Source organism: Notolepis coatsorum, assembly GCF_963971535.1.
Source record: "Notolepis coatsorum genome assembly, chromosome: 15".
NCBI classification, from domain to species: domain Eukaryota; kingdom Metazoa; phylum Chordata; class Actinopteri; order Aulopiformes; family Paralepididae; genus Notolepis; species Notolepis coatsorum.
Genome location: NC_140179.1, coordinates 11604228 through 11617004, shown reverse-complemented (window position 1 = coordinate 11617004; position 12777 = coordinate 11604228). Strand labels below are relative to the sequence as shown.

The 12777-nt window shown below is 41.3% G+C and overlaps 1 protein-coding gene across 1 annotated transcript in view; it reads left to right on the top strand.

Annotated features, from left to right (window-relative positions):
• The window catches only part of adgrg1 (adhesion G protein-coupled receptor G1), a 30287-nt gene that overhangs the window by 12856 nt on the left and 4654 nt on the right, over nt 1-12777 (top strand). Inside the window, exons 9-13 of the mRNA XM_084331203.1 lie at nt 3856-3962; nt 4724-4839; nt 6868-7127; nt 7668-7767; nt 12246-12520. Of these exons, the coding sequence (XP_084187329.1) occupies nt 3856-3962; nt 4724-4839; nt 6868-7127; nt 7668-7767; nt 12246-12520 (858 nt within the window). The remainder of the gene's footprint in view (nt 1-3855; nt 3963-4723; nt 4840-6867; nt 7128-7667; nt 7768-12245; nt 12521-12777) is intronic.

Genomic DNA, 12777 nt, shown 5'->3' with positions numbered 1-12777 from the left:
CGGCCACCAAAATACTCATCAATATTTCTGCAGGAATTCTCAGAGCTAATCTCAGTCGGTATCCTTAGATGTGAAAGATGAATCATACATGGAGATCTGAATATTCATATGAATAAGAAGAACGACCCCAAGGCTATTGAGCTTACCAACCTACTGGACAGCAGTTTGAGCTAATACAACATGTAAATGAACCAACTCACCAACATGGTAACACTCTAGACTTAGTGATAACAACAAGGCTGAACATTGATAAAGTATCAGTAATCGAATTACCTATATCTGACCATCACTGTGTATTCTTCAATGCTAACCTAAACTTAACAGAGACAAAAACGGTAACCGTTGTAAAGCGAAGAGTACTAGATGACATTGCAGAAGAGAAGTTCTCAAACATCATGAGACAAACTGAACCATCCAGCCTGGACTGTTCTTCAAACTGCATGGTTGAAAATCTCAACAACACCCTATACACTGGATGCTGTCGCTCCATTAAAAGTCAAGTGACAAAATCTCCCCATGGTTAAATAATAGCAGCGTTGGTCAGACAAAGAGAATCTGTAGAGCTGCTGAACGAAAATGGAGGGAAACAAAGCTCACGGTCCACTGCGATATATATATAAGGAAGCCATGACTGCCTATAACAAAGAAATACGAGTGGCAAGAAAGGACTATTTTTCTAAGATTATCACAGAGAATTACTATTATTCTCAGCCATCGACCAGCTACTCAACACTGCCCCCACCCCTCCACAGTCATCTGCATCAAAATGTGAAGAACTAGCCTTATTCTTCAACAACAACATTACGTCAATTAGAGACAGCATTAGTCCTGATACAAACATGGACACCATCAGCAAACCCTGCGAAAAAGTAACCATAGGAAAATTCAACTGAGCTTTACAAAACTGTCATGGAATGTAACTCCTCCACTTCCTGTATTGACCCTATACCCACAGCATTTTTTAAGTGAATATTCGAGAGTATTGCAAGTCATGTCCTAAATATTATAAATACATCGCTTCTGACAGGTATTTTCCCAGACGCATTCAAAACAGCCGTCGTAAGACCCTTACTAAAGAAACCCCAACTAGACAGTAATGTACTGACCAACTATAGGCCAATATCCAACCTCCCATTCATCAGCAAGATACTTGAAAAAAAATTCTCAATACAAATAAACTCCTTTCTCAAAGAAAACAACATCATGGAGGATTTTCAATCAGGCTTCAGAACGCACCATAGCACTGAAACTGCTCTTACTAAAATAATTAGTGACCTCAGAATAAACTCTGATGCAAACAAAGTCTCAATTCTCGTCCTATTAGATCTAAGCGCAGCGTTTGATACGATCGACCATGATATCCTAATAAATCGTCTAGAAAAGTTGGTCTTTCTGACTATGTATTAAACTGGTTCAGAACATGTATCAAAGGGAGAAAATATTACGTCAGGCTTGGAGATCATTCTTCTGAGAAACATGACACCTACTTCGGAGTTCCACAGGGGAGCTGCCTTGGTCCACTATTATTCTCACTATACATGCTGCCCCTCGGAGACATCATTAGAAAACACAATGTATGTTTCCATAGTTACGCAGATGACACACAATTGTACATCTCCGCTGAACCAAATGATCACACAGCTATAAATTCAATTTCCGCCTGTCTCTTTGCAATAAACAAATGGATGATGAACAACTTCCTAAAATTAAATGAGGGCAAAACTGAAATCCTACTAGTCTGTCTTATAACAAAAATAAATGTAACAGAGCAATATGGGCCAACTTACGAAGTTACAAGTCTTGGTGTTATAATAGACTCAGACCTAAGCTTTAAATCACACATCAACAAAGTGACAAAAACATCATTTTTCCACCTTAGAAACCTTAGTTTATAAGTCAAAAAGACGCTGAAAAATTGATCCATGCCTTTATCTCAAGCCGACTTGACTACTGTAATGCACTCCTCACTGGCCTCCCAAAAAAAAACACAGAACGACTCCAACTCATTCAAAACTCGGCAGCTAGGCTACTAACTAGAACCAAGAGGAGAGACCACATCAGTCCAGTATTAGCTAACCTACACTGGCTTCCGGTAACATTTAGAATTTATTTCAAGGTCCTCCTCCTTATATACAAGGCACTAAATGGAACAGGACCAAGCTACATTGCAAATTCTCTAGTCAACTATGTGCCTCCTAGAACATTGCGATCATCTACTACTGGTCTATTGAAGGTTCCAAGCCACAGTCTATGGAAAATCGGGGATGCAGCCTTTGCAAACTATGCACCAAAGTTATGGAACACACTACCTATAGACATTAGGGAAGCTCTTAATGTTTAAGAAAAATAAGCTAAAAACGTACCTCTTCACCATAGCCTTCTAATACACTCCACTGTTGATTGTACTGTAGCACTATTTTACTCAGTCCATTCTATTGCATAATTTTACTATCTATTCTATTCTACTATATTTTTTTTATCTATTCTACAATTTTTTTATTGCACTGCACTATTGCACTATTTTCCTTATTTATATGGAAAGATGTCTATTTTATCTTACTCTTTTTATTATTCTCTATTTAAAACTGAATCAAACCATAAACTAGGTGGCCTGTTGGGATGTTAGATCCTAATGTGAAAAATGTTATTTTATATGTCTGCACTTTATGTGCTCATTTTATGCCCGTCTTTTTTCTGTTGTGAAGCACTTTGAGCTGCAGTTTCTGTATGAAAGGTGCTATACAAATAAAGTTTATTATTATTATTATTATTATTATTATTATTATTATTATTATTATTATTATTATTATTATTATTATTATTATTATTATTATTATTATTATTATTATTATTATTATTATTATTATTGTCTTGTCTTGTCTTGTCTTGTCTTGTCTTGTCTTGTCTTGTCTTGTCTTATATTGTCTTGTCTTATCTTGTCTTGTCCTGTCTTATCTTATATTATCTTGTCTTATATTATCTTGTCTTATCTTGTCTTGTCTTATATTGTCTTATCTTATATTGTCTTATATTATCTTGTCTTATCTTGTCTTATATTATCTTGTCTTATCTTGTCTTATATTGTCTTATCTTTTCTTATCTTATATTGTCTTATCCTGTCTTGGCTTGTCTTGTTGTGTCTTGTCTTGTCTTATATTATCTTATCTTGTCTTGTCTTATTATCATATCTTATCCTATCTTATATTATCTTGTCTTGTCTTGTCTTGTCATATTATCATAGCTTATCCTATCTTATGTTATCTTATCTTATATTATCTTATCTTATTATCTTTTACCTTTAATTCCGCAATCTCATAACCTTCTAAGTTGATGATACTATTTTCTAAGCAAATGTATAATAATGTGCCATTAGTAATCCAATTCCAGCAATAATTTTGAGAGTATTGGTGATATTGTTTACTTCATGTTTTTCAAAGAAACTCCTCATACAGTATACTGTATATGTGTGTACTTGCCTCATGTACTGTATATATGTGTACTTGCCTCATGTACTGTATATATGTGTACTTGCCTCATGTACTGTATATATGTGTACTTGCCTCCTCATGTACTGTATATATGTGTACTTGCCTCCTCATGTACTGTATATGTGTGTACTTGCCTCATGTACTGTATATATGTGTACTTGCCTCATGTACTGTATGTGTGTGTACTTGCCTCATGTACTGTATATATGTGTACTTGCCTCCTCATGTACTGTATATGTGTGTACTTGCCTCATGTACTGTATATGTGTGTACTTGCCTCATGTACTGTATATGTGTGTACTTGCCTCATGTACTGTATATATATGTACTTGCCTCATGTACTGTATATATATATGTGTACTTGCAGATCCGCTGGAGGTGAGCTGGAAGGAGGACGGCTGTCGGACGGACGCGAGGAGGTCGGAGGTCACTGAGTGTCTCTGCAACCACCTCACCTACTTCGCCATCCTGGTGGTGAGACATGAGACCTCCTTTCAGCCATTAAATACAGAGAGACTCAGAAGGAGCTTCTATCCCCAGGAGGCCATCAGGAGTGAGCTGTCATTATCATGTCTCTTATCATTAATATCATGATATCAGTATCATGTCTCTTATCATTCCAGAGAACAGGGTGGTAAAGGAACTCAACCTGAGCATGACATAAGAGGGAAATGGACGCTGTGTGAATTAGTGGTCAATTGCAGAGAAAAGTAGTCAGATTAATTCATTTTGCCTTGAGAAGCAGCGGTGAGCATGAAGTAATACTTTGCCGCCCTCTGCTGGGCTAAACGGCCCATTGCACGCGTCAAAAAAAGGATCATGATACTGACTTGGCTTGGAAGCTCTTCCAGTTCGTCTTCCATTCAAAACCCTTCAGCACACAGTGCACCTTCCACCTCGCTCACTGGGGTCAAAGTTCACGTACAGTACAGTGGAACGCTTGCTTCTGTATGAGCCTCCCGAGATTGTGCTTCATACAGTAAACAAGTTAAAGAATAAAGTCCAAACACTATACAGAATAATATACAAAACTGAAGTACAAAATGCAAACTTCTAAAAATGCGAAATGCAAAAATGAGGTAGAGATGTAGTGCAAATATTTTTGTAATTAATAGATATAAATGTGGTGTAGTGTTAAGAAGCAGCGATTTGACTGAACCTCAAGCATTAATTCACTGTCATTCTGCCCCCCCCCCCCCCCCCCCCCCATTCTGCCCCCCCCCCCCCCCCCTCAGCAACTAGAGGAGTATGCAGTACCGTACCTCCTGCCGCTGAGCGTCATCACGTCACTGGGCTGTGCTGCCTCCATGATCAGCTGCGTGGCCCTCATCGTCTTCCTCTGCAGACACCGGTAATGACCCTAACCCTGACCCCTAACCCCTAACCCTGACCCCTAACCCCTGGGGGGTGATTTGTGTTGCGATTAGAAACAGATGTAAACGTTTGTACATTTGTGACTTAACTATGGAAGAGGTGATTTATCCTGAGATGTAAATATAATATAATATAATATACACTAAACACAGGGATCTGCTTGGATCTTTAAAAGGCTACATGACCTCCTGCCTGTGCTCCTCTCTCCTCCTCTTCCTCCTCTCTCCTCCTCTTCCTCTCTCCTCCTCTTCCTCCTCTCTCCTCCTCTCCTCCTCTCTCCTCCTCTTCCTCCTTCCTCTTCCTCCTTCTCCTCCTCTTCCTCCTCTCCCTCCTCTCACCCCCCTCTCTTCTCCTCCTCTTCCTCCTCTCCTCCTCCCTCTTCCTCCTCTTCCTCCTCTCCCTTCCTCCTCCTCTCCTCCTCTTCCTCTCTCTCCTCTCTCTGCTCTCTCCTCCCCTCCTCTTCCTCTTCATCTCCTCCTCTTCCTCCTCCTCCCCTCCTATCCCTCCTCTTCCTCCTCTCCTCTTCTTCCTCCTCTCCTCCTCTCCTCCTCTCTCCTCCTCTTCCTCCTCTCCTCTTCTTCCTCCTCTCTCCTCCTCTCCTCCTCTCTCCTCCTCTTCCTCCTCTCCTCTTCTTCCTTCTCTCCTCCTCCCCTCCTCTCTCCTCCTCTTCCTCCTCTCATCTTCCTCCTCCCCTCCTCTCTCCTCCTCTCTCCTCTCCTCCTCTCTCCTCCTCTCTCCTCCTCTCCTCCTCTTCCTCCTCTCCTGTCTCCTCTTCCTCCTCTCCTGTCTCCTCCTCCTCTCCTGTCTCCTCTCTCCTCCTCTCCTCCTGTCCTCCTCTATCCTCCTCTCCTCTCCTCTTTCCCCCTCTCTCCTCCTCTGTCCTCCTCTCTCCTCCTCTCTCCTCTTTCCCCCTCTCTCCTCCTCTCTCCTCCTCTCTCCCCCTCTCTCCTCCTTTACCGTGTATCATAATAATCTGAACTACCCACCTCTTACTATAGCCTACCCATATATGATAGCATGTATGACTTTGTCAATGTCATTGACAGTACTGTATATACCCATATTTATATTCTATATTCTATATTTACCACATATATATATATATCCATTTGTCTGAATATAACTGCATATAACCCTTAGCTCTGTATGATAACATGTACAAATGTCCTACTCTTACTAGTTATTTCGCTGGCCAGTATGACTTACTACCATAGTGTCTTTATACCTGTATCACTGTACATATTATACTACAACTCTGTACATACATCTGATTAGCACTACACTCAGTATCACATATTATACTACAACTCTGTACATACATCTGATTAGCACTACACTCAGTAGCACATATTATACTACAACTCTGTACATACATCTGATTAGCACTACACTCAGTAGCACATATTATACTACAACTCTGTACATACATCTGATTAGCACTACACTCAGTAGCACATATTATAATACAACTCTGTACATACATCTGATTAGCACTACACTCAATAGTTTCTAGTTTCAAATTTTGTTTTATTTGTGACATATACAGTACATGTACATTACAGTGAAATGCTTGGTGCTGTAATGTAATGTAATCTAGTGTAATGTAATCGAATGTAATGTAATCTAGTGTAATGTAATCTAATGTAATGTAATCTAATGTAATCTAGTGTAATGTAATGTAATCTAATAATGTAATGTAATCTAGTGTAATGTAATCTAATGCAATGTGCTGTAATGTAATGTAATATGTAATGTAATATGTAATGTAATGTAATCTAGTGTAATGTAATCTAATGTAATGTAATCTAGTGTAATGTAATGTAATCTAATAATGTAATGTAATCTAGTGTAATGTAATCTAATGTAATGTGCTGTAATGTAATGTAAATGTTATGTTATGTAATGTAATGTAGGGTAATCTAATGTAATGTAATATGTAATGTAATGTAATGTAATGTAATAATGTAATGTAATAATGTAATGTAATAATGTAATGTAATCTCAGGAGACCTCAGGAACAGTCCCGGCCGGTGCACCTGGGACTGGCTCTGTCCCTCTTCCTCCTCTACCTGCTCTTCTTCCTCACCGGGACCCTGGCCAACCTGGGGGGGGAGGGGCTGTGTCGCTGGGTGGGGGCGGGGCTCCACTACGCCCTGCTCAGCGCCCTCACCTGGATGGGCGTCGAGGTGTTCAACACCTTCTGGTTGGTCTACAGGGTCTTCAGCCCCGCCCCCCTGGCCTGGGTGTGGAACCTGGTGGGCTTTGGTGAGTGTGTGTGCGTCGTGTGTGTGTGTGTGTGTGTGTGCGCGTCGTGTGTGTGTGTGTGTGTGTGTGTGTGTGTGTGTGTGTGTGTGTGTGTGTGTGTGTGTGTGTGTGTGTGTGTGTGTGTGTGTGTGTGTGTGTGTGTGTGTGTGTGTGTGTGTGTGTGTGTGTGTGTGTGTGTGTGTGTGTGTGTGTGTGTGTGTGTAAAAAACAAACAAGTAGAACTCACAGAAATAAACAAAATCGTGCGGCAGTGGCTCAGGAGATAGAGCGGTCGTCTGGTAGTCGGACGGTTCCTGGTTCGGTTCCCGGTTCGGTTCCCGGTTCGATTCCCGGGCATCATGTCGAAGTGTCCTTGAGCAAAGACACTTAACCCCTAACTGCTCCCGATGAGCAGGTTGGCACCTTTGCATGGTCGCCTCCGCCGTCGGTGTGTGAATGTGTGAGTGAACGGGTGAGTGTGAGGAACAAAATTGTAAAGCGCTTTGGATAAAAGCTGTTATTTAAATGCACCATTTACCATTTATGTCCTCCACCCCCCAGGTCTCCCCCTGGTTCCTGTCGTGATCCTGGCTTCTGTCGGGAACATCTATGGTGTGAGGGAGGTGGTGCCAGCAGCGGACGTCCACAACCCCTACCTGATGTGAGTTAGTCTGGTGTGAGTTAGTCTGGTGTGAGTTAGTCTGATGTGAGTTAGTCTGGTGTGAGTTAGTCTGGTGTGAGTTAGTCTGATGTGAGTTAGTCAGCCTGATGTGAGTTAGTCTGATGTGAGTTAGTCAGCCTGATGTGAGTTAGTCAGTTAGTCTGATGTGAGTTAGTCTGATGTGAGTTAGTCTGATGTGAGTTAGTCAGCCTGATGTGAGTTAGTCAGTTAGTCTGATGTGAGTTAGTCTGATGTGAGTTAGTCAGTTAGTCTGATGTGAGTTAGTCTGATGTGAGTTAGTCAGTTAGTCTGATGTAAGTCAGACAGTTATTCTGATGTGAGTTACAGGCATTAAAGCGTTCCGTCTTGAGACGGATATCCGTCCATTTGATTTGGAGTTCAGTCATTTGATTTGATTGAGTCGTGACGGATTTTAACCTGAGCCAAACGGAGGCGACAAATATCATGAAAAAGGGCTTTTTTCTATCGTGGCCGCGCCAAGCAGTCATGTCAAGTCAATGTCGCGGTGCTATGAAAAAATCTGTCGGCATGAATGAATTTACTGCGTAGCTGCCTGTGTGAAAAAAAGATTTGCGTGTAAAGTGAATCTTGGCCACGCTATATACTTGGTAGTTGTAGTCTATCGTGCGATTAAATACCATGTCCCTGTCTGCGTAGAGTCCACATCCAACAATAAATCCCAGAATTCCTTGCGAACAATCGAATCGAAACTGAATGTGGCCAGTTCTGTGCAGCAGCATCGCCAAAGAACTTCCTTTCAATAAATTTAAGCCGCTAATTTTGCTCTGCAAGAAGAACGGAGCGGATATCAGTCCATCTTATGACAACCACGTCCGATGTGGAGAGATGATAAGAGACCATAGCCGATTAAATTAAGTCTGATCTGGCAGTGATGATTGACGGGGACACGGACACTTCTAACGTTCAGCCATGCATTAGGTGAGTCGCCCACTATTAGGACGTCAAATACTGTCTACTTAAATTTCCCTCCGGGGATCAATAAAGTATCAACCTATCTATCTATCTATCTATCTATCTATCTATCTATCTATCTATCTATCTATCTATCTATCTATCTATCTATCTATCTATCTATCTATCTATCTATCTATCTATCTATCTATCTATCTATCTATCTATCTAATAATGAGACAATATGCAAATAAGATAATACTAATAATTGTCACGGTTCCCCGTATGAAAGTGGCTAGTTTTGCATAGTATTACATTCCTCTTCTATAAACAATCAAAGTCCTACCGTAAGAGCCTCATACGGGTCAATTAAACCTTTTTGATTAGTCTTTCCTTCGAGCTAAGTTGAACTAAACATTTCACTGTCAAAAGCGCAAACTTAAACAAGGTTGCGTCGCAACACGGTTTTCAAAATAAAGGTCACATATACAAATACCTCTCAATTCTTATAAAGAAATAAGTCCCGGATATACATAAAACATTAATTGGCATAGATCTCTATAAATGGCCCAACACATTGATCACTTTAGGCACACCCTGAAACCAGTAACATCACAAATATGAAGCGGGTAATTACCCATAAAAATAATAAACCTTTCATGGGGTTATTTACAATAATAATAATTCATTTTATTTATAAAGCACTTTTCATTGTGAAACAAAGGTATCCAGAGTTTCTTGTCCTCCTGATTAATGCAATGGTGTGTGTGTGTTGTGGTGATCTCATTCAAGGAGCACTACAAGCGCGCGCACACACACACACACAGTTTGTTGTTTTTGTTCTATTAGTGATTTACACACTTTCTCAGTTGGTTCATTATAAAAGATACAAACCTGAAAAACAAACGCACTTAAATGTTAAATAAAAGGACCACAGTAATGAGGCAGGAGGAACATATTTTTGTGCACTATAATGGTAAAATTGTTATTTAAAAATGTGCCCCTAAAAAATATCCTGTGCCCCTAAATTTCTCATTTAGGGGCAAGTGTGCCCCTAGTGAAAAAGCTTAGCGTACAGCCCTTCTAATGTACAGTCTCCTCCCCATATGTATATAATCTCTGTTAGGATCTATGGGTAACAGTACTGTATATTTTCTCCCACACACCCACCCCCTCCTACTGTACAGTCTCCTCCCCACCATATGTATAATCTCTGTTAGGATCTATGGGTAACAGTACTGTATATTTGCATATCGTATATGTCACAAATGTAACATTACTATATACCTGTAGTATGTCATGTATGTCACTATGAATTGAAAATGGGGGACCCTGATGTAAACAAGACGAACGTCTTTCTCTGGTCTGCATCCCCTTAACAATTGTGTGTATTGAGCTGTACTGTATTGTACCCATTCTGCAATCTGTTAAATATTGATTGATTGATTGTTATTAACAGATTGCAGAATGGGTACAATACAGTACAGCTCAATACACACAATTGTTAAGGGGATGCAGACCAGAGAAAGACTTTCGTCTTGTTTACATCAGGGTCCCCCATTTTCAATTCATCATAACATACATGACATACATGACATACAGATAGACAATACTGCTACATCTATACATTTATGACATACCAGATTTACAAATACAGTATTGTTTGTGATACAAGAAGAGTCTAAAAAATAGTATATACATTTGACGAAGAAACTGTACATTGGAGGAGGTTGGGTGGAGGGGGGGGGGAACTGTACATTGGAGGTGGTTGGGTGGGAGGGGCGGGGGGGTAACTGTACATTGGATTATCGATGAAACCGAAACAAGTAGGCTCCCTTAAAACGCTAACGCTATAAAAAAAATACAGTGGAGGTTAAAATAAGAATATGACTTGGCCTGAAAAAAAGTTCAGTCAGGAGATTTTCTTTGCTTTAATCCCTGGAGTTAGTCAGCCTGGTGTGAGTTAGTTAGACAACATGATGTGAGTTAGTCTGATGTGAGTTAGTCAGTTAGTCTGATGTGAGTTAGTCTGATGTGAGTTAGTCAGTTAGTCTGATGTGAGTTAGTCAGTTAGTCTGATGTGAGTTAGTCAGTTAGTCTGATGTGAGTTAGTCTGATGTGAGTTAGTCAGTTAGTCTGATGTGAGTTAGTCAGTTAGTCTGATGTGAGTTAGTCTGATGTGAGTTAGTCTGATGTGAGTTAGTCAGTTAGTCTGATGTGAGTTAGTCTGATGTGAGTTAGTCTGATGTGAGTTAGTCTGATGTGAGTTAGTCAGTTAGTCTGATGTGAGTTAGTCTGATGTGAGTTAGTCAGTTAGTCTGATGTGAGTTAGTCAGTTAGTCTGATGTGAGTTAGTCAGTTAGTCTGATGTGAGTTAGTCAGTTAGTCTGATGTGAGTTAGTCAGTTAGTCTGATGTGAGTTAGTCTGATGTGAGTTAGTCTGATGTGAGTTAGTTAGTCTGATGTGAGTTAGTCTGATGTGAGTTAGTCAGTTAGTCTGATGTGAGTTAGTCAGTTAGTCTGATGTGAGTTAGTCAGTTAGTCTGATGTGAGTTAGTCAGTTAGTCTGATGTGAGTTAGTCAGTTAGTCCGTTAGTCTGATGTGAGTTAGTCAGTTAGTCTGATGTGAGTTAGTCTGATGTGAGTTAGTCAGTTAGTCTGATGTGAGTTAGTTAGTCTGATGTGAGTTAGTCTGATGTGAGTTAGTCAGTTAGTCTGATGTGAGTTAGTCTGATGTGAGTTAGTCAGTTAGTCTGATGTGAGTTAGTTAGTCTGATGTGAGTTAGTCTGATGTGAGTTAGTCTGATGTGAGTTAGTCAGCCTGATGTGAGTTAGTCTGATGTCAGTTAGTCAGCCTGATGTGAGTTAGTCAGTTAGTCTGATGTGAGTTATTCTGATGTGAGTTAGTCTGATGTGAGTTAGTCAGCCTGATGTGAGTTAGTCAGTTAGTCTGATGTGAGTTATTCTGATGTGAGTTAGTCTGATGTGAGTTAGTCAGCCTGATGTGAGTTAGTCAGTTAGTCTGATGTGAGTTATTCTGATGTGAGTTAGTCTGATGTGAGTTATTCTGATGTCTGATGTGAGTTATTCTGATGTGAGTTAGTCTGATGTGAGTTATTCTGATGTGAGTTAGTCTGATGTGTGTGTCTCTGTGGGTCTGTGTCTCTCTGTGTGTCTCTGTGTGTGTGTCTCTGTGTTTGTGTGTGTGTCTGTATGTGTGTCTCTCTGTGTGTCTCCCTGTGTGTCTCTGTCTCTCTCTGTGTGTCTCTCTCTGTGTGTGACTCTGTGTCTCTGTGTGTCTCTCTCTGTGTGTGACTCTGTGTCTCTGTGTGTCTCTCTCTCTGGTTCTCTGTGTCTCTGTCTCTGTGTCTGTGTCTGTGTGTGTGTGTGTGTGTGTGTGTGTGTGTGTGTGTGTCTCTGTGTGTCTCTGTGGGTCTCTGTGGGTCTCTGTCTCTCTGTGTATCTCTGTGCGTCTCTCTTTCTGGTTCTCTGTGTCTCTCTCTGTGTGTGTGTGTGTGTGTGTGTGTGTGTGTGTCTGTCTCCAGGTGCTGGATGAAGAACACTCCAGAGGCCTGGCTCGCTCACTACTTCACCTCTGTGACTCTGGTTCTGGTGCTGGTTCTGTCGGGGCTGGTGATGCTGCTGCTGGTCTACAGGCAGATCCGCAGCCGGGCCGAGTGGAGGCAGAACCGCGTGGCCTTCCTCAGCATCTGGGGCCTCAGCTGCCTGTTCGGCCTCTTCTGGGGCCTCGCCTTCCTCCGCTTCGGCCTCTTTTCGGACATCCTCCTCTTCCTCTTCTGCGTCATCAACTCTTTCCAAGGTCCGTCTCACACACACACACGCGCACGCACACGCGCACACGCACACGCACACGCACACGCACACGCACACAGGGAGAATGCCCCTCCCTCCCCCTTCCCCAGTCCCCACTAATGGACCTCTGCTGTTCTCTCTGCTGGCTCTGATCAGCTTAGCTTAGTTAGCTTACGCTAACGTAGCGTTAATTTCGGTCTTTAACGCGACGTGGGCATAAATGAATGGCGAGGATGCAAAGCATGTTAATGCTGACACTTATAA